Source organism: Halichoerus grypus, chromosome 8 (genome assembly GCF_964656455.1).
Source record: "Halichoerus grypus chromosome 8, mHalGry1.hap1.1, whole genome shotgun sequence".
Lineage (NCBI taxonomy): Eukaryota > Metazoa > Chordata > Mammalia > Carnivora > Phocidae > Halichoerus > Halichoerus grypus.
Genome location: NC_135719.1, coordinates 139,110,216 through 139,129,944, shown reverse-complemented (window position 1 = coordinate 139,129,944; position 19,729 = coordinate 139,110,216). Strand labels below are relative to the sequence as shown.

The following is a 19,729-nucleotide window of genomic DNA, read 5'->3' as shown; positions in this document are numbered from 1 at the left end:
GATTTATTTATTTGAGCGAGAGAGAGAGAGAGAGAGAGAGAGCATGCACATGTGAGTGGGAGGAGAGGGAGAGGGTGAGAAGTAGACTCCACGCTGTGCGGGGAGCTTATCCCAGGACGCTGAGATCACGACCTGAGCTGAAATCCAAGAATTGGACGCTGACTGAGCCACCCAAGGGACCTCATTTCTTATACTTTAGATATGGGGCCAATGGGGGCGAAAAAAGAAACACAGTTCAATTTATTTATCTTTGAAAGTGGTGACCCTGTCCTGTTTGCTTTTGTGGTCTCAGCACCCAAGTTAGGTATTCAGCAAGTGTTTTTTGAACTGGATATTGCAGTGATTCTTAGGCTCGTTCTTTCCTTTTTATTCTAGTTTCTACTCAGACCAGATTCTTGTTAGCACACATCTAGCTGATTGCATTAACCTCTCCCCCTTTTAGCTTTAGTCTTTCTTTGCTGCTATCCATATGGCACACTATTGCCAAAGTAATTTTCTAAAACCTTACTTTCATCTTGTCAAGAGCCATTGCTGCTTATGGAGTCAACTCAAACTAATCAGTCTGGCATTCTAGGTTTTGAATCAGCTAGTTTTGTGTCCCTATTTGATGTAGTACTTTTACTGTTTTTCCCACATAAGCCCATCATAGCTAATTAGGACCATCCTCTTATTCTGTACTAGGAAAGTACTTATTCCAACTTACGCTTTTTTTTTTTTTTTTTAAGATTTTATTTATTTGACAGAGACACACAGCGAGAGCAGGAACACAAGCAGGGGGAGTGGGAGAGGGAGACGCAGGCTTCCCGCTGAGCAGGGAGCCCGATGCGGGGCTCGATCCCAGGACCCCGGGATCATGACCTGAGTCGAAGGCAGACGCTTAACCGACTGAGCCACCCAGGTGCCCCTCCAACTTATGCTTTTGCTCCAGATACTCTTCTAGCCCAGAAGGCCCTAGCTTTTCTCACATTTTCAAATCCTTTGTTTCTTTAAGACCTGACAGCTGGCTCAGGTGTCCCTAGGTACCCAGTGAGTATTTGTTAAATGAGTAAATGAGAACTTGTATTCTCAATGAGCATTTTTAAGTAGTTTCACGTGATAATGATATTTCCCCTTATTGCCCATAGACTCCATAATCCTTTCTAATAAATTACATTTCTTGTAGCTTATTGCAAGCTTAATAAATGATTAATCCGTTGAATAAAATCTGGCATATGAGTACCTCCCTCATATGCTAACAATTTACTTGAAATGGCTTCAGAGGCATTATTCCTCTTCTTTATTCTACTTTAATTGTAAAAGTGCTTTAAATTTAGCCTTTTCTTAGCTTTAATACAAGTGAATTATTGGATCTAATCAAATGATTTCGGCACATGCTCTGAGCAATTACATTTGTGCAGCTTAGCAGAAACTATGGCAACAGAATGAAAAATGTGTTTTTCCTGATTGTTTTCCTCCATAAAATTGGGAAGTTCTGACTCAAACATATCAACTTAAAAGAAATGGTCATAGATAGTATGCATTACAAATTACATTTGATAGTAGAATTGCCTAGAAAGTTGGGTTAAGAAGCCAGTTATCATTCATAGGTTTATGGCTCAAATCCTGGAAGAATATGCCAAGGAAATAATAATAGTAATCTTTGGTGGGGATATGGGAGATTTTCAAGGTCTACTTTAAGCCTATTTATATTGTCTATTTTTTTAAAGCCACAAACCAGGATTATTTTATAATAATAGTAGAACAAGCAACAAAGCTATTTAAATTTGGGAGAAAAGGCAATTACCTGGTCTTTCTAAATTTCTTATTTAAAAAATTACATCAGCCATATTTTTCTATATAGCACATAACCATATTATTATTTGAGGAGCCAAAGGAATCCAGTTGTAGTGTAAAAAAACCAAGTACTTTATATTCATTGTAAGACAAGATTTTTCCTTTAAGAGCTATTAATAATTCAGACTTTTCTAAAGAGAATCTGTTAAACATTGAAATTCATTTGAGTTTTGGCAAACATTTTTAAAAGATCCATTGACTTGTTGTAAAAGAATTTGTGAAATTCAGCTTTAAAAGTGATTTCCTAACCAGGAAGAACGCATTATAGGATAATAACACCAATGAAGAAGTAAAGGATTTTCAATGGGGTAGTTTCTAATATATTAATAAGAAAAAAATTGGTGACAACTGCTTTATGAAAGCATTACAACTGTTCACACCTATCTTTTCTAAATGAATAAACTGAGCAATGCATTAATGTAAAAAACTATAAATGCTTTTGATGAGAGGAGACTGTCTAAGCTGATTAACTGTAGAGATAGGCCTAACGTAGACCTTGAAAAGTTTAGAAATATTTTCTTTGTTTTAATCCAGGCTTACTAATATTTAACAACTCAAGAGGTGTAGGCATCACAAGAGTTGCCAGATATCAACAACTGGCCTGGCAGTACTATTATGTACTGACTAAATAGCTCTAGTCTAAGTTTGTTGATATTCTTTGGTTATTTTACATATTTGTGAAGAGTTTTCATGAGGCACTGTTTCTGTGGAAAGGAGTTAATCCTTTTAGTTGGAAATTAGGAGCTGAGGGTAAGGTTTTGGTGCCAAGTCATTACAGCCAGAAATCCAGAAATGCCCAAACTCTGCCCAGCCAATATACTCTTCCCCCTGGAGTCCTGAGGGGACTGTCCGCAAGAAACAGTAGTCCGTGGGACTCAGAGTGCCACATTAATAAAGGCTGTGCAAACTTCTAGCACATTAGTGTAGAACTCTCCTTAAAAGTGCCTTGGTGCAAGTAGTTCAGGCTTAGGGCCTAAGTCAGGACTCCTGCTTCCCTCCCAGCCTCATCTAATCACCATTTTGGGACCAGCATATTGAGGTGTGTGAGTTAGAAGGGTGGAGGGGAGAACAAACTAGTAAGTGAACCTCTGAATCTGCTTTGTTGACTGCTGAATACAATTGTCCCCCCGCCTTATCCACGGGAGAAACGTTCCAAGACACTCAGCAGATGCCTGAAACCACACATAGTACCAAACCTCCTATATACTATGCATTTTCCTATACATACATACATACCTATAATAAAATTTAATTTATAAATTAAGCACAATAAGAGATCAACAACGCTAATAATCAGGACAGTTAAACAATATACTAGATTAAAAGTTGTGTGAATATTGTCTCTCTCTCAGACTATCTTACTGTACTGAACTTACCCTTCTTGTGATGACGTGTGAGATAATAAAATGCTTTCGTGATGAGCTGAGGTAAGGTGAATAATGCAGGCACTGTAACATAGTGTGACCTTCTGAGGATGCATCACAAGGAGGATCCTCTGCCCCCCCTGGCCAGTGGTGAACTGCCCGTAACTGAAGCCGTGGGTAACTGAACCTGCAGGAGGTGAAGCTGCGGCTAAGGAGGGACTGCTGGATAGTAAAAGGAAAGTGCAAGAGAATGGCCATTGGGCCCCCATGGCTCAGGCCAGGCCAAGAGTTTGAGGCAGTAACACAGACCCTGGGTGGAGACTTATTTTAACACGGGGACCCCACCTACAGCTAACTGTGCCCAGTCAGGATTTGGGGCTCTTGAATAATTAGGTTAGTAACGTCTCTTACCTACAGGGAGAACTAGACAGGGTGGGCAGAGGCTCACCTGACACAGGAAAAGGAGCTCCTGCAACCACAATAAAGTGTCATTTATTTTTACATATGAAGGAAAACAATGGACAGTCCTGTCTGTCAGTTGTAAAGGCTTATTTCTGGTATAGTCTGGCCCCAGGCGTGGAGTACCTTCTCACCATCTGATCAGGGTACATTTTGGACTTCACTAAGGCATGTAATGACTCAGAAATGCAGATTTCTGTAATTGGCTGATGTTTACTTCACCTCCAGGGTGAAATACAAAATGTAAATATTTTAAGTCTTGTTCTAATAAATGGTGGTGGTGTTGCTGGGAAGTTTGAGCTCTTGATCTGAGGTTAACAATTTAACTAAGAGAAATGTAGTTTATTTTTAGACTTTCATGTTCAAAGGCTTCTACTTATAATAACAAGTAATAGCATAGAAATGAGAACCATTTAGATACCTAGACTCACATGTTCGAATATGTGCTTGTCAGTGCTTAGAATTCTATATAGTATCCCATTTACCATTTGTTTTTATGTGTTTTGTTGTTAACACAATGAAAAAGATCTTTATAACTAATTCTCCCCATGCCTAAATATTGATAGAGCTTCCTATTGATCTGCTTCCATATGTCTGATTACTTACTTTGCCTAACAGATGTAATGTAAAAGAGTTATATGGATATTAAGTTCAAGACCCCTGAGGTGGCTTATATCAAATCACCTTTTTAATTTTATTTTACTCTTTGAAGTTAACTTGCTAGGGCAGTAAAATAGAAACTTTATAATTGCAGGGGAAGAGAACCTTTCCCTTCTTTTCTTTTAGGTTCTTTGGCTGGCCTAATAATTAAATTGACATAACACAAATTAACAGAGAAAAAACATTTAATTTTGTATGTATAGGAGCCTATACAAATATGAGGCTCAAAGAAGTCACCAAAGCAGGTAGCTTTGTGAAAAATTGGTAAGACTGAAGGGTTTGGGTTTGAGATAGTAAATTAATGAGGAAGTAACAAAGTTTGTTTATATAGCTTTCTGGGCCCCAAATCCCCTATTTCTGGTAATAAGGATGCCTTCTACCCTCCTGGTACAGGGAGGGTACCTTTCAAATGAGAGACTTATTTCCTTGCTTTCGGGGCGGGGAGGGCAGAGGAGATCAGTGTCCTCCTTTCTCAGGCTGTTTCTTAAGTAACTTTATTTCAAAAGAATCAACATGCCAAAGTGGCATATTTGGGGGTGGCATATTCTGCTTCCCTTTATCCTGTTGACTGTATGAAGGAAGACTTTTGTTTCTCGTAATTTCAGAAAAGACCCCCTCCTGGAGAATTCCTTTGCAGAAAACAACGGTAAAACCTGGATTTAATATAAAAAGCAAGTGAACAGAAGCAGATAGGCTCTACTCGGGAGTACATAGAGGAGAGAAGGAAGGAAGCTATAAGAAGTAAATTTGCCTTTTCACTGATTTTAGCTTCAGGCTAAGTACAGTCTGTACTCTGGAGACTCTGGTGGAAAAACAATAGTCTCTCTGGCCAGGGCGACTAGAACTGAAACCAGAGAGCCCTCATCACTGAAGATAGTAGAGAAATCCCAGAAGAAGAGCCAGAGGAGGGGGAGTCCTTTGTGAGCACACATCTCTTGCCTCTGAGCCATGCATGAGTACAATGGACTTGGAACAGCTCAGCTGAAGACAAAAAATCTGAACTGGACTGGAGCTGCCTCCTAAGAAAAAGAGTTTACAGTTTAGGCCAACCCAAGATATTTGCCAGCTAAGCAAAACAAACAACTCTCACTGGAGAAAAAAATAATTTCATAGTCTTCACAAATTAACATTTCTACAAGCCATACTTACCCCATATATGGAGAATCAAGAAAATGGAACATATCTAAAGAGGAAGAAAATCAGCTGAGTCCTACCCTGAGATGAATGAGATATTGGCAGTAGCAGATAAGATTTTTAAAGCAGCTGTTATAATATCCTCAGTGAAATAAAATGTCATGCTCTCAGTGAATAACAAAACAAGAAATTCTGTCAGATAAATAGAAACGATTGGAAAGAACCAAATGGAAGTTCTAGAATAAAAAGATACAATATTTGAAATAATTCAGTAGATGGATTTAACAGTTGAATAGAGGTGCAGAAGGAAAAGTACGTGAACTTGAAGATAGAGCAATAGAAATTAATTTGAAGAACAGAGAGAAAACATATTGGAGCAAAAAATGAACAGTCTCAGAGGCCTTTTAGTAAACAATCCAGCATGCACAGAAATGGAATCTCAGAGGATAGAGAGAATAGGATAGAGAAAATTTTTTGAAAAGTTAAAGCAGAAATTCCCTAAATTTGATGAAAAACAGAAACCCACAGATTCAAGATACTCAGTGAATACATACCAGGCTGACTGAACCCAAAGAAGTCCACATTGAGACACATCATGGCAAAACTTTGGAAAGCCAAAGATAAAGAGCAAATGTTGAAAGCAATAAGAGAAAAATGATAACATTTCTAATAGAGGAGTAATGATCCATTTAATGACTGACTTCACCTCGGAAACCACGGAAGCCAAAAGAGAGTGGAAGAACATGTTTAAAGTGCCGGAAGAAAAGAAAAAAGCCTGTCCTCCCGGTGTTCTTTAACAAAGGAAAATATCCTTCAGAAATGAAGAGGATTCCAGAATTAGTTAGTGGTGGCAGTGACACAACTGTAAGTAGACTAAAAACCACGGACGTGTACCCTTTAAAAGGGTGAGTCTTATGGAATGTACCTCAATGAAAAATTTAAATGAAGGCAAGGGCTTTTTCAGATAAAAGAAAACTCAAGAGAATTCTGCACTACAAGAAATGTCAAAGGAAGTTCTTCAAGGGTGAGGAAAACTTATACCTGATGGAATTTTGGATCTTTGGAAAAGATAAAAAAAAGATCATCAAAAATGATAAATATCTACAGAAAAGGGAAAGCCTCTGTCTTTCCTCTTATTTTCTTTATAAATCGTATTATATAAGTTGTGCATATATAGAAGATATTAACTCCATTTAATATGTATCTATAGTCCATGAAGAATGATTGCAAAGTTTCTATATTTTTAGGGAAATGGTACAGTATTAATTATAAGAGGACTGTGAGTAATTAAAGATGTATACTGTAATCCTTAGGGCAACAACTACACTAATAATGCAAAGAAGTAGAGCTAAAATGCCAATGTGAAAATTGAAGTGAAATTCTAAAAAGCATTTAAATGGTATCTTTTGTTGTTGTTATTGTTGTTTTAAGTCAGGAAAGTAGAAACATGGGAACAAACAATAGAAAAGACAAGGGGCACCTGGCTGGCTTGGTTGGAAGAGCATGCGACTCAATCTTAGGGTCATGTGTTTGAGCCCCTCATTGGGTGTAGAGATTAATTAAATAAATAAAACTTTAAAAAAGAAAAGAGAAAAAAACAAGTTGGAAACAAATAATAAAATAAAATGGTTGACCCAAATCCAACCATCTCAGCAATTACATTAAATTGTTAATAGATTAAGTTCAATGGGTATAGAGTTTGTTTGCAAAATGGAAAAAGTTCCAGAGATCTGTTGTAAACATAGTACATATAATTAGCACCACTGTATTATACACTTAAACATGGCTTGGGGGGGCGGGCGCCTGGGTGGCTCAGTCGTTAGGTATCTGCCTTCAGCTTGGGTCATGGTCCTGGTGTCCTGGGATTGAGCCCCACCTCAGGCTCTCTACTCAGCGGGAAGCCTGCTTCTCCCTCTCCCACTCCCCCTGCTTGTGTTCCCTTTCTCGCTATCTCTCTCTCTGTCAAATAAATAAATAAAATCTTTAAAAGAAAAAAAAATGGCTAAGGTGGGAAATTTTATGTTATGTGGTTTTGACCACAATTTTAAAAAATTTTAACTATGAATTTAGTTAAACTTTGGAAGGACACTGAAATCACTTATCGCCCTGAAACTTTTAATTCTAGAAGTTCCTAGTTGGGTCTGATTTTCTTGAAGTTGTAGGTCCAGAGCATTGTTTACTTACAAATGCTTATAATAATGCTTATGGCATATAGCAAACTGTATGAATTTAACTCACTGAATCCTCATCACAACCCTATGAGGTAGGTATTATTCTATTTTCTGCCATTTTATTATGGACATTTTCAAATATACAGAGAATTTGGAAGAATGACATGTTGAACACTCTTACACTATCTAGATTCTGTAATAAACATTTTATCTGTTTTTCTTTATCACATATCTATCCATACCTATATTCATCCATTAATCCATCTTATTTTTTTTAATGCATTTCAAAGCAAATTGCAGACATCAGTATGCTTTGAGGGTAGGTATTTTTATTATCCTCATTTTACACTAGAGGCGACCTGAGACAAAGAAAAGCTAAGTAATTTGTTTAAGGTCACATGGCTTTTAAGTGGTAAAACTAGGATTTGGGCCAAGCCTGACCTTAACCACATCTACAGAATGCTGGTTCACATAATATTAATAGGTATTACCATAAAAAATAATTTGGGGATCCAATAAATTTGACAAATATGTATCTCAGTTTTGAAGATTCACATACAGATTTTCATCTGTGAAGTTCAGCAGTAAAGAAACCCGATTAACTTTGTTTAAGCCAACCATTTCAAGTTTTTTTGACTTGAAAGCATGTTTTCCTCCCAAATATAACATCTGTTAACATCTTGTAGGATAGGACCAGAATCAAAGGAATATACTTGGGAAAATACTCCTTCATATGATATCCTAATTTTGTTTATTTAGGATAGAATATGTTTTTAAAGAGTTTATACTTTGAAACAAATTTTAGAGCTGGCAGAGATCTTAGAGTTTATTGAGACCAGTGCTTTCATTTCAGAGATGAGGGAACAGAGACACAGGGTAGTTAAATGACTAATGCAGGCTAAATCATGTGCAGGTGCTTAGTGGCAGAAATGGGAGTAGAGGGGCGCCTGGGTGGCTCAGTCGGTTGAGCGTCTGACTCTTGATTTTGGCTCAGGTCATAATCTCAGGGTTGCGAGATTGAGCCTCACATTGGGCTCTGCGCTCAGCACGGGCTTGAGATCCTCTCCCTCTGCGCCTCCTTCTGCTCGTGCTCTCTCTCTAAGATAAACAAATAAAATAAATCTTTTTTAAAAAAAAAGAGGGACGCCTGGGTGGCTCAGTCGGTTAAGTGGCTGCCTTCGGCTCAGGTCATGATCCCAGGGTCCTGGGATCGAGTTCCGCATTGGGCTCCCTGCTTGTCAGGGAGCCTGCTTCTCCCTCTCCCTCTGCCTGCCTCTCTGCCTACTTGTGCTCTCTATCTCTCTGTCAAATAAATAAATAAAATTTTTTAAAAAACAGAAAGAAAGAAATGGGAGTAGAACCCAGCTTAGATGCTGGGGATGATATTTAGTGGACACTCAATACATATTTGTTAACTAATGATTATGTTGTCTAAATCTGTCCAGTTTTCTTTGTACTGCATATCTAGCTATATATTGGAATTTGTGTTTATTTTCAGATTATCTTGATCAGTAGTGAGTCTATTAACACTTTATTTTTATGTTAACTTCAGGTACAAATGATATAGCTACTAAATTCTAAAAAGTTTGCCTGTAATATATGACATACAGAAAATTGCACAAAACATAGCTGTATAGTTTAACAAATAATTATAAAGTGAACCCTGGCTTAACCACCCAGGTCAAGTAATAAAACATTGCTGGTATTTCAGAAGCCCCCATGGGCCCCCTCCTGTTACTGATCCCTTTAATTATTTCTTTTTTCTCTTTCTTTTTTTAGCTAATTTAACAGGACATGCAGAGAAGGTGGGGATTGAAAATTTTGAGCTCCTCAAGGTCCTAGGAACTGGAGGTAAGTCTTAAAAAAATTTTTCTAAGCCAAAAAAAAAGTGTTTGTTATTCTTACGACAAAGGACTCATATCCTTAATATGGAAATCAGTTAAAAATTTAAAAGCATAAGAAATCCAATAGGAGAACTGTCAAAGAACACGAACAAATGATTCATAGAAGAAATACAAAAGGGAAAATTTGGAAGAATTGGCAAAGATTTAGGAAAACCAATTTCTTCTACCCTGCTGTTGGGAATGTAAATTAGTTCAGTCTTTACATAGGACACAATACTAAAATCACTAACATTTATAGAGAGCTTGTGACTTGCCAAGTACTCTGTGAAATACTGTATACTGATTTAACTCATTCAGTCCTCATTCCACTTTATTCATATCCAGTGGTCATCATGTTTAATAATGAAAAACCCAAGACCCTTCAGAAACCTTACCAATATGAGTTTGGTTAAATGGAACGTGGATCTTTATGTTCTATAATCTATACAATTGGAATGAAATGATCTGTATTTAACATTTTTGGAAGTTCTCCATACTGTAATAAGCTTTAAAAAAAAGACTACAGAAGAGAATGTACACTATACCATTTCTGTGAAATAAAAAATGGTATGAATCAATGTCTCCATGTACACTTGACCCTTGAACAATACAGAGGGTTACGGGCACCAATCCCCTGCACTCTTGGAAATCTGTGGGTAACTTTTGATTCCCCCAGAACTTAACTACTAATAGCGTCCTGTTGACTGGGAGCCTTCCCGATAACATAAACAGTCGATTAACACATATTTTGTATGTTGTATGTATTCTATACTGTATTCATACAATAAAGAAAGCTAGAGAAAAGAAAATGTTATTAAGAAATAGTAAGAAGTAGGGCGCCTGGGTGGCTCAGTTGGTTAAGCGACTGCCTTCGGCTCAGGTCATGATCCTGGAGTCTCGGGATCGAGTCCCACATCAGGCTCCCTGCTCAACAGGGAGTCTGCTTCTCCCTCTGACCCTCCTCCCTCTCATGCTCTCTGTCTCTCATTGTCTCTCTCACAAATAAATAAAATCTTAAAAAAAAAAAAATTAAAAAAAAAAAAAAAAAGAAATAGTAAGAAGTAGAAAATATATTTGCAGGCCTGTACTGTATTTATCCAAAAAATTCCATGTACAAGTGGACCCGTGCAGTTCAAACCTATGTTGTTCCAGGGCCAACAGTCTATGTGTATATATGAAATTCTCTGGAATATACACCAAAATGGTAACAGTCTCAGGTGTTAGGCTTTTAGATGATCTTGGTTTTCTTCTGTGCCTCCTGAGTTTTTGCTACTGCTGTTCTTGCTGCTCAAGAGTCAGGGCCTCCTGGGTGTATGGCCCATGCAGTCGCAGCCATCCCCACACTCAGAAGAGCCCCATGTTAGGTGTAATGCTCTGCTGTCACTGTTCTGAGATTCTAAATGATTCGTGAACAAGGCACCCCACACTTTGATTTGGCAGCAGGCCCACCAGTTACGTAGCTGGTCTTGCCAGGAGTGCACCTCCTCTCCTCCGCTCTCCCTCTGGAATGTGTTCTGCAGTTACACCGCAGTGAGAACTTGAGACTCTTATTTTTCATCCTCCAGGTAGAAGTGAAAAGGAGGATTTTAATTCCTTTTTTTTTTCCCCCCCATCCTCAGCAGGTCTATTGTCTCTTTCTTGGAAGTGGGGAGAGAGCCTCAAAGGATAGACCATTCTTCCCCACTAGAGTTTAGCTTCACACTCTCAGGGGCCTGTATACCTTCCTGGATTCCCAGCCCCTGACAGGAGGGATTGCCGCTGTTCATATGAGCGTATCCGCCCATACTTTCCGAAGGGCCAAGCCTTCTAGCAGGAGAAAAGTCCTTTCTCCTGGGCTTCCAAAATCAGTCCCAGGCACTGCCCTCCCATACTCATGTATATGTAATTTGTCTTTAGGTCATTTGGTGTTGAGGCTTCACGCCTAGGGCCTTGCCATGCAAGCTCTTCATAATTTTCCTGAGTAGTTTAGCATATTGTGTAAGAGCCACCTTCTGCAGCTGCCAGCGAATAAACCCTATGATTTATTTTCATCAACTAAGTGTCTTATTGTCAGGAAGAGTATCGTATAATTGTCAGCTTGGGAGATTTTACTGTGCATTCTCTCCTTCAGATCATTTGTAAAGATGTATTTTTAAAGCAAACTAGCCTCACCCTACCATATCCCTAAGAAATCATGCTTTCAGAATACCAAAATCATGTCTTTTATCCCTACGTTTGCTTCCTCTTTCAAAGGTAGTATCAACTCAAAGGAGAAAAGGGGTCACAATTGTACGGTGACTGGATTTCCTTGGAAATAGTGCTTGTGCCATTTTGTCAAAGGGTTTTCAGGTCAGTTTATGTTATAGCCACAGAATTTGTTTTATCTGCATGGTTTTTATTCTGATAGCCCGATTGCAGTGTAATCACATGCCTTATTATTCATCCATTTAAAGTGTACAGATCAGTGGTTTTAGTATATTTACAGAGTTGTGCAGCCATCACCACAACCAATTTTAGAACATTTTCCTTACCTCAAAAAGAAACTGTGAACCCTTTATTACCTCCCAAGATCACCATCCTCCCAGCTCTAAACAACCACTAACCTATTTTCTCTATCTTTTTATTGGCCTATTCTGGATATTTCATGTAGTTGAATCATGTAATTGGTGGTCTTTTGTGTCTGGCTTCTCTCACTTAGCATAACGTTTTCTAGATTCATCCATGTTGTAGCATGGATCACTGCTTCTTTCCTTTTTATGGCTTAATAATATCCCACTGTATGGATATACCACATTTTGTTTATCCATTTATCAGTTGCTGGGTTGTTTCTCCCTTTTAGCTATTATGAACAATGCTGCTCTGAGTGTTCACACATGAGTTTTTGGGTGAACATAAGTTTTAATTTCTCTTGGGTATATATTAGTAGTGAATTGCCATTTCAGATGATAATTCTATGTTTAACTTCTTGAGAAACTACTAGACTTTTTCTCTCTCTCTTTTTTAAAGATTTTATTTATTTATTTGACAGAGAGATACACAGCGAGAGAGAGAACACAAGCAGGGGGAGTGGGAAAGGGAGAAGCAGGCTTCCCGCGGAGCAGGGAGCCCAACGTGGGGCTCGATCCCAGGACCCTGGGATCATGACCCAAGCCGAAGGCAGACGCTTAACGACTGAGCCACCCAGGCGCCCCACTACTAGACTTTTTCTAAGGTGGCCACACCAGTTTACATTCCCACCAGCAGTGTGGGAGGGTTTCAGTATCTCTACATCCTTACCAACATTGTAGCTGTTCTTTTAGAAGATAAGTTATACAAATCAGACTAAGATCATGTTTTATTCCAGATATCATCAAAACCAAAAAACTTTTATTTAATATTATTAGATAACTTCTCTGAAGCAAAATAGACATGGAATCTACAAATCTTCTCAAGCCACTGTTAAAATGTGATATTAATTAGTTTTCATCACTGAATTTTATAGCATGTAACAAAACCCATGAAACTAATTCTGTTCCTTGATCTGTCAATTTTATATTTGGCAGTATATTCCAAATACATAAGTAGAAACAGAAAGGCAGTGTATGTTCTCTTTCTGATAAGATGACAGCTTGCATATCCTGAAAAATCCCCCTCATTTTTAAACTCCTAAAGTGCTGGATAAAATGCCTCTAAAGAAAGTCTACTCGATGGTATAGGTCAGCTGGTAAGAATAAGGAAAATCCTTGGAATCCAATAAGAAAGTGGGAGCAGGAATCTAGAGAATGCATAAGCTCCCTGAAGGCAGAGGTTATTCTGGGGAAATCTACCAGTAAATTGTGAGCTAGTTCTTTGGATTTCCCATTTTTATGCTTGGTATGAGAGATATCATCTACGGCTCCCAAGAGGTAGAGAAGACTACTGCTTAGAAAAAGACTAAGTAAGAAAATCCAGCCTGCAAAGGGAGCCGCAGAGGAAATTTTTCTGCCTCAGCATTGGCTCTGGGTGAAGGGAATTAAAAAAATAAACAAAAGCCTTCCCTGAGCATTCACAACAAAAGCCAGGCATTGTGCAGGTTTGCAGCTTGAATTTGTACACATTTGTATGATCCCAAAGAACAAAAAATAGGTAAGAATTTAGTTTACAGTAGTAGCGAGTTGGTAGTATTCCCAGGTGCCTAGGAAAAGCAAATGTAAGTCCTCTTTGAAAGAATGAACTGTTACCTAGACCATAAAGAAGTACTGAAGGAAGTTTTATAGACATGATCTTAATTGCGAATGATCACAAGCATCCAAGAAGCAAGTCACCAGACTGTTGGAATTATTAGGTATGAAATATGATATATATGTTTATAAGGTTTTTAAAATTAGAACATTGATGGTAATATTGAGGAAAAAAGACATACCACAAAATGACTAGACAGATTTGAAAGAGAACCAATAGTACTTCTAGAAGTGAAAAATAATTCAAATTATAAATTCAGTAGATGGTTTACTAGCAGATGAGATGTAGCTAAAGAGAATTAGCAAATTGAGAGATGGATTTGAGGAAAATATGCAGAATATAAAATGGAGAAAAATGAGATGGCATTTATAAAAGAGAGATGAAGACATAGAGGACAGAGAGAAGGTACAAATTTGTCTAATCAGAATCCCAGAAGGAGCTAATAGAGGAGGGGTTGTAGCTGAGAAAGATTGATTGAAAATATGAATTCACAGATTGAAGAAACAGAACAATTTCCAAGCAGACAAATAAACGGAAAGTTTTACATGATACATCATAGAGAAGGGGATGAGCACCAGAGACAGAGAGATATCCTAAAAGCAGCCAGAGTGAAAAGACTTATTTATGAAGGAAGAACAGTGATCAGACAAACAGATGCCTTTTTAGCAGCAACCATGAAAGCCTTGGAAGAGAAGAAGAATACCTGCAGAATGCCCAGAGAAAATAACTGTCAATTTAGAATTCTATACCCAACAAAACTATTTTTGAGACATACAGAAGCTGAGTGTGTTTTCCACCAACACATCCTCACTAGAAGAATTTCTAACAGATCTCCATGTAGGGACAAGGAAAGTAATCTCAGGAGAGTTTCTGAGATGCAAAAAGGTTTGGTGGGTAAAGAAAATCTAAAAAACCATAGTTGTAATGTTGAAATCGTGGGGTTAAAAAAAGGAAACTGAATTATTGGACAAAAATACCATACAGGGGCGCCTGGGTGGCTCAGTTGGTTAAGCGACTGCCTTCGGCTCAGGTCATGATCCTGGAGTCCCGGGATCGAGTCCCGCATCGGGCTCCCTGCTCGGCGGGGGGTCTGCTTCTCCCTCTGCCCCTCCCCCCTCTCATGTGCTCTCTCTCTCATTCTCTCTGTCTCAAATAAATAAATAAAATCTTTAAAAAAAAAAAAAAAAAAAAAATACCATACAGTTTGGGAGGTGATAGGAATTAGTGTTCTGAGGTACTATTCCTCAAACTTTAACATCCTCACAAATCTTGAAATGTGTGAATTTCCAAACCAATTGAAAAAAGAATAGAAAACCTTAGTATCCTATAACTGTTAAAGAAATTGGTAAGTAAAAATCTTCTTGTTAGGACAGCACTTGGTAGAGTTTTAAGAATGAGTTCTGCCAAACATTCAAGACATAGATAATTCTAATCTTCCACAAACTCTTTCAGAGAATAGAAAAAGTGGGATTCTTCTTTCCAGTTCATTGCATGAGGCTAGTATAACTTTGATTCCAAAAACCACTAAGAGAATATGAGGAAGAAAAATTAGAGGCCAGTTCTGAACATGTAAGATTTTTAATATCAAATTTATAAAATCAAACCTGGTGTATACTTTCTTTCAACACAGTTAATACTTTGTCCTGTTATCTACCTCAGCTTTTTGAGTGGTGTGATCGCAGGTCCTTAAGACAGGTTTGCAAAGGTGAGGAAAGAGATTGTTAGTAATGTTTTACCTTGGCATTTTCATTTCATGCTTTTTCACTGTCATATTATTGGTCTATTGTTAGCTGTGGGTACTGCTTTTCCTTTTGTCAGCTGACAGTGTGCTTGCTCTTATGAGAACATGGAATAACTAAGATGTCATTGTAGGTATTTCTGTATTTAAAATCACATTTTTGATGACTAAATGGAGTAGGTGGAAACTTTTCTTATGAATATAATAAAATCCCAATTTTTATTCAAAAATTTCACCACTAATCTTTCAGTTTCATTACCTTTTTAAGATAATTTTTTCCAGCACTACTTAGAATAATAGAAAAGCCTTATCAGATGTCTTTATGTGTCATGCCAGGTTTTCTTTGGAAGTGAAACTGAAAATTCTTCTGATGAATTAATTTTTATGTATTTTGAACTATATAAAATGCTGTTCATCCATTATCTTGAAGACTTTGTGGAATATTAGAATATCAAAGATTTGCTTTTTGATCTCATACTTAAATGCAAGTAATATTCATTTAAAAATCTCTCTTTTGGGGCACCTTGGTGGCTCAGTCGGTTGAGCATTAGACTCTTGATTTCAGCTCATGGTCTCAGGGTCATGGAATCGAGCCCCACATCGGGCTCCATGCTCAATGCAGAGTCTGCTTTATCCCTCTCCCTCTGCTCCTCCTCCCACTCGCGTGCACGCTCTCTCTCTCTCTCTCAAATAAATAAATAAAATCTTTAAAAATAAATAAAATAAAAATAAAAATCTCTCTTTTACTCAGACTTTGATTTATTTCTCTTTTCAGCTATCTTGTTTCTGTTGGTCTGTCACTGATCTGTTGATCAGTTTGCTAAGATAGAAACTTGGAAGTAATTTTTTATTTTTTTCTCTTTTTATTTTATTTCTTGTTTCTCACAAAATCCTGTAATTTTTCCTTCAAAATGACCCTTGGATTGACCTTTTCTGTTCCTAGTGCCGTCACTTGTATTACCTTGTACATGGATTGTTGTTAGGGTTGTCCTAACTGTTCTGCCTTTCTGCAAGTTCTCTCTTCCATTTTATGCGTTTTACATATATTCTGTTATAAATGGTATGCATCCTCATTAAAATTCAACATTATTATGCTATTCTCCTATTTAGAACTTATAGTGCCTTTTTTTTTTCCCAGTTAATTAATTCAAATCCAAATCCTTGCCTTGCTTTCAGGCTTAGCTTTGTTTTCTCTTGTCTTTTTTTTTGTCCAGTTACCCTGATATTCCATCTACTTTCTAGTCTGGTTAATTTTCTTTTACTCCCCTACAATTATGCATCCTTTTTCCCATATTCTGATGCTCTGTCTTATCTTGTTCCCATTGTCCTAGTGCTCTTCTTCTCTTCTGCCTGTCTAAATCCTGCTCAGATTGATTCATTCTCTGAATTGGGGCACTGAAAGTCCTTTGCAGAGGGCGCCTGGGTGGCTCAGTTGGTTAAGCGACTGCCTTCGGCTCAGGTCATGATCCTGGAGTCCCTGGATCGAGTCCCGCATTGCCTGCTTCTCCCTCTGACCCTCCCCCTTCTCATGTGCTCTCTCTCTCATTCTCTCTGTCTCAAATAAATAAATAAAATCTTTAAAAAAAAAAAAAAAGAAAAAAAGAAAGTCCTTTGCAGAGAACACAGCAATGAGTGGTTCTCTGAATTTTCCTTCATATATGCTATTTTTCTTTTAGATTGTAAGCTCTTGGGATCATCTCTATATATTTGTCCATCTCTGTTGCCCTGCCCCGTCTCCATAGCTTATAACAGTATAAAGCACAATAATAGTTTAATAGTATATATTTCATCCTCTTATCTCTAGCATTATTTTTGAGATTGATACTTCCAAGTCCAGGAAATAGCTTTGGTTCATCTTTTAGAATTACACTTGCCCCTTGAAAAATGTGGGGGATGGGTGCACATAGTTGAAAACCCAGGTATAACTTTTGAACCCCCAGAAACTTAACTACTAATACCCTCTTGTTGACTGGAAGCCTTACTGATAATGTACATGATCAATTAACACATATTTTGTGTGTTATACGTATTATGTACTGTGTATTTAACAATAAAGTGAGCTAGAGGAAATGTTAAGAAAATCATATGAGAGAAAATACATTTACAGTATTGTACTGTATTTTAAAAAATTCATTTATAAGTGGACCGTTGTAGTTCAAACCCATGCTCAAGAATCAACTGTTATCTTGTTTCATGATGAAATTTTGGATTGTTTGTGAGAATACTGATTCTGTTTTTATTTCTCTCCTTTTCTGCTGCTTTACTTTTTTTTTTTTTTTTAATTTTATTTATTTATTTGAGAGAGAGAATGAGAGAGAGCACATGAGAGGGGGGAGGGTCAGAGGGAGAAGCAGACTCTCTGCTGAGCAGGGAGCCCGATGCAGGACTCGATCCTGGGACTCCAGGATCATGACCTGAGCCGAAGGCAGTCGCCCAACCAACTGAGCCACCCAGGCGCCCCTCTGCTGCTTTACTTTTAACCATTTGCTTTCTCTAAGACATGTGTCCAAGTATAGGTGAAGAAAGTCTTTAAGTGTATCCATTGTGTGCCTTAGTATTTCTGATGCTTAGTGGAGCATGATGGTCTTAGCTAAAAGACTTTAGTGTTCTCTTTGAATTTTCTTTGTTCATTATACATGATCCTGTACTTTGGAGATCTTTTGTCATTATGCCAAAAAAAATAAATAAATAAATTTTGCCATATAACCAACCATAAAGGGTGCAGCTGAGTTGATTTCATCTTCCAGTTTTGGTGCATTCATAATTGTGAAGTACTTGGGTATCCAGGATGCCATTACAAGATTCAGGTTTGAATCTTGATGTTATCATTACCTACTTGAGTTCCTTGGGTGAATCCCTTGAACTCTGAGAGCCTAAGTCCCTGTTGACATAAGTCAATAATACCTATCTCACAGTGTTGTTATAGGATTAATAAAAGAATGGATATGAATTGCCAATTGCTAGATAACCATCAGTTGTGGTTATTTATTGAATAGGAAACTCTACTGTAAAGCTGTACCCTAAATTAGAAAAGCAAAATTATTTAGGACTTCTTCATAGGGATAATTAGTTTTTTCATGTAGTCACTCACTCTGTTAGCATATCTGGGAGTAATTTCGACTGAAGTTATTTTTTATTTTTTTAGAGAGAGAACGCATGTGTACATGAGTGGGTGGGGTTGGGGGGAGGGGCAGAGGGAGAGGGAGAATCTTAAGCAGGCTCCATGCCTCGCGTGGAGCCTGATGCAGAGTTCGATCTCACGACCCTGAGATCACGACCTAAGCCGAAATCAAGAGTTGGTCGCTTAACTGATTGAACCACCCAGCTGCCCCTCTGAACACCCTTTTTGTACTTTAGGTTGAGAGTCTTATGTTATAATATACAGAAAATGAGTAATAAAATATTTCGATTGCCTGACACATAGTAAATGCTGTAAAAACGTCAGCTATTTATGTAACTGAAAGGGAAAGAAGCTGAGCTTCTAAATGAGCTAATATAATGCATTACCAAGGCGTCAGATTAGCTTGATATGTAAGTGAATGTTATTTCTTAACAAATATTTTATTGTAAAGCCTAAAATATGTCCAGCAAGAGGGAAATACGACCACCACAGATCTCCCAGATTTCAGCTGATTCTTCCTCGTCTGTTCTCCACACTGCAGCTGGAGTGGTCCATCTTAAGTACAAAATTAGACCCGTCACTTCTCTTTTTACAACTTTCAGTTCAGGGGCGCCGGGGTGGCTCAGTCGTTAAGCATCTGCCTTAGGCTCAGGTCATGATCCCAGGGTCCTGGGATTGAGCCCACCTTGGGCTCCCTGCTCAGCGGGAAGCCTGCTTCTCCCTCTCCCACTCCCGCTGCTTGTGTTCCCTTTCTCGCTGTGTCTCTCTCTGTCAAATAAATAAAATCTTAAAAAAAAAAAAACTTTCAGTTCATTCCCATTGCATTCGGGATTCATTCATTCACATGTATTTATCAAGAGGCAAGTACTGTTTTGGGTGCTGGGGATAGAGTAGTGAGCATTAAAAAAAAAAGATGTATTACATACAAACTTGCAAGTTGAATAATAAGGATCTGGTCTTCATTTAATATAGAATTATTCCTGGGCTTATGAAACCTTGGAATGAGTACTGGCAGAGTATAGGAATTCACAGTGCCTTGCCACCACGAACGTCTGACGAGCAACAACCATTTGTGCCTACCTCAGTCCCTGGTGCCCTTATAAGAAGGTCACTTTTTCCTTGCCGTGTGGATTTTTTTTTTTTCCTGACATCTAATCAATAGCAGATCTTGCAAGCTGTTCCACGAA

General features: G+C 38.0%; 1 protein-coding gene across 6 annotated transcripts in view; it reads left to right on the top strand.

Moving 5' to 3' along the window:
• RPS6KA5 (ribosomal protein S6 kinase A5) overlaps positions 1 to 19,729 on the top strand; it is a 176,305-nt gene that overhangs the window by 42,355 nt on the left and 114,221 nt on the right. For 4 of the 6 annotated variants that reach the window (XM_078054102.1, XM_078054107.1, XM_078054104.1 and 1 more), the window contains exon 2: positions 9,401 to 9,472. The exons of 1 other annotated variant lie outside the window; for it this stretch is intronic. In XM_078054102.1, coding sequence (XP_077910228.1) covers positions 9,401 to 9,472 — 72 coding nt within the window. Of the gene's footprint in view, positions 1 to 9,400; positions 9,473 to 11,750; positions 11,833 to 19,729 lie in introns of those variants that run through there. One more of the 6 variants, XM_078054106.1, reaches the window with a different exon arrangement.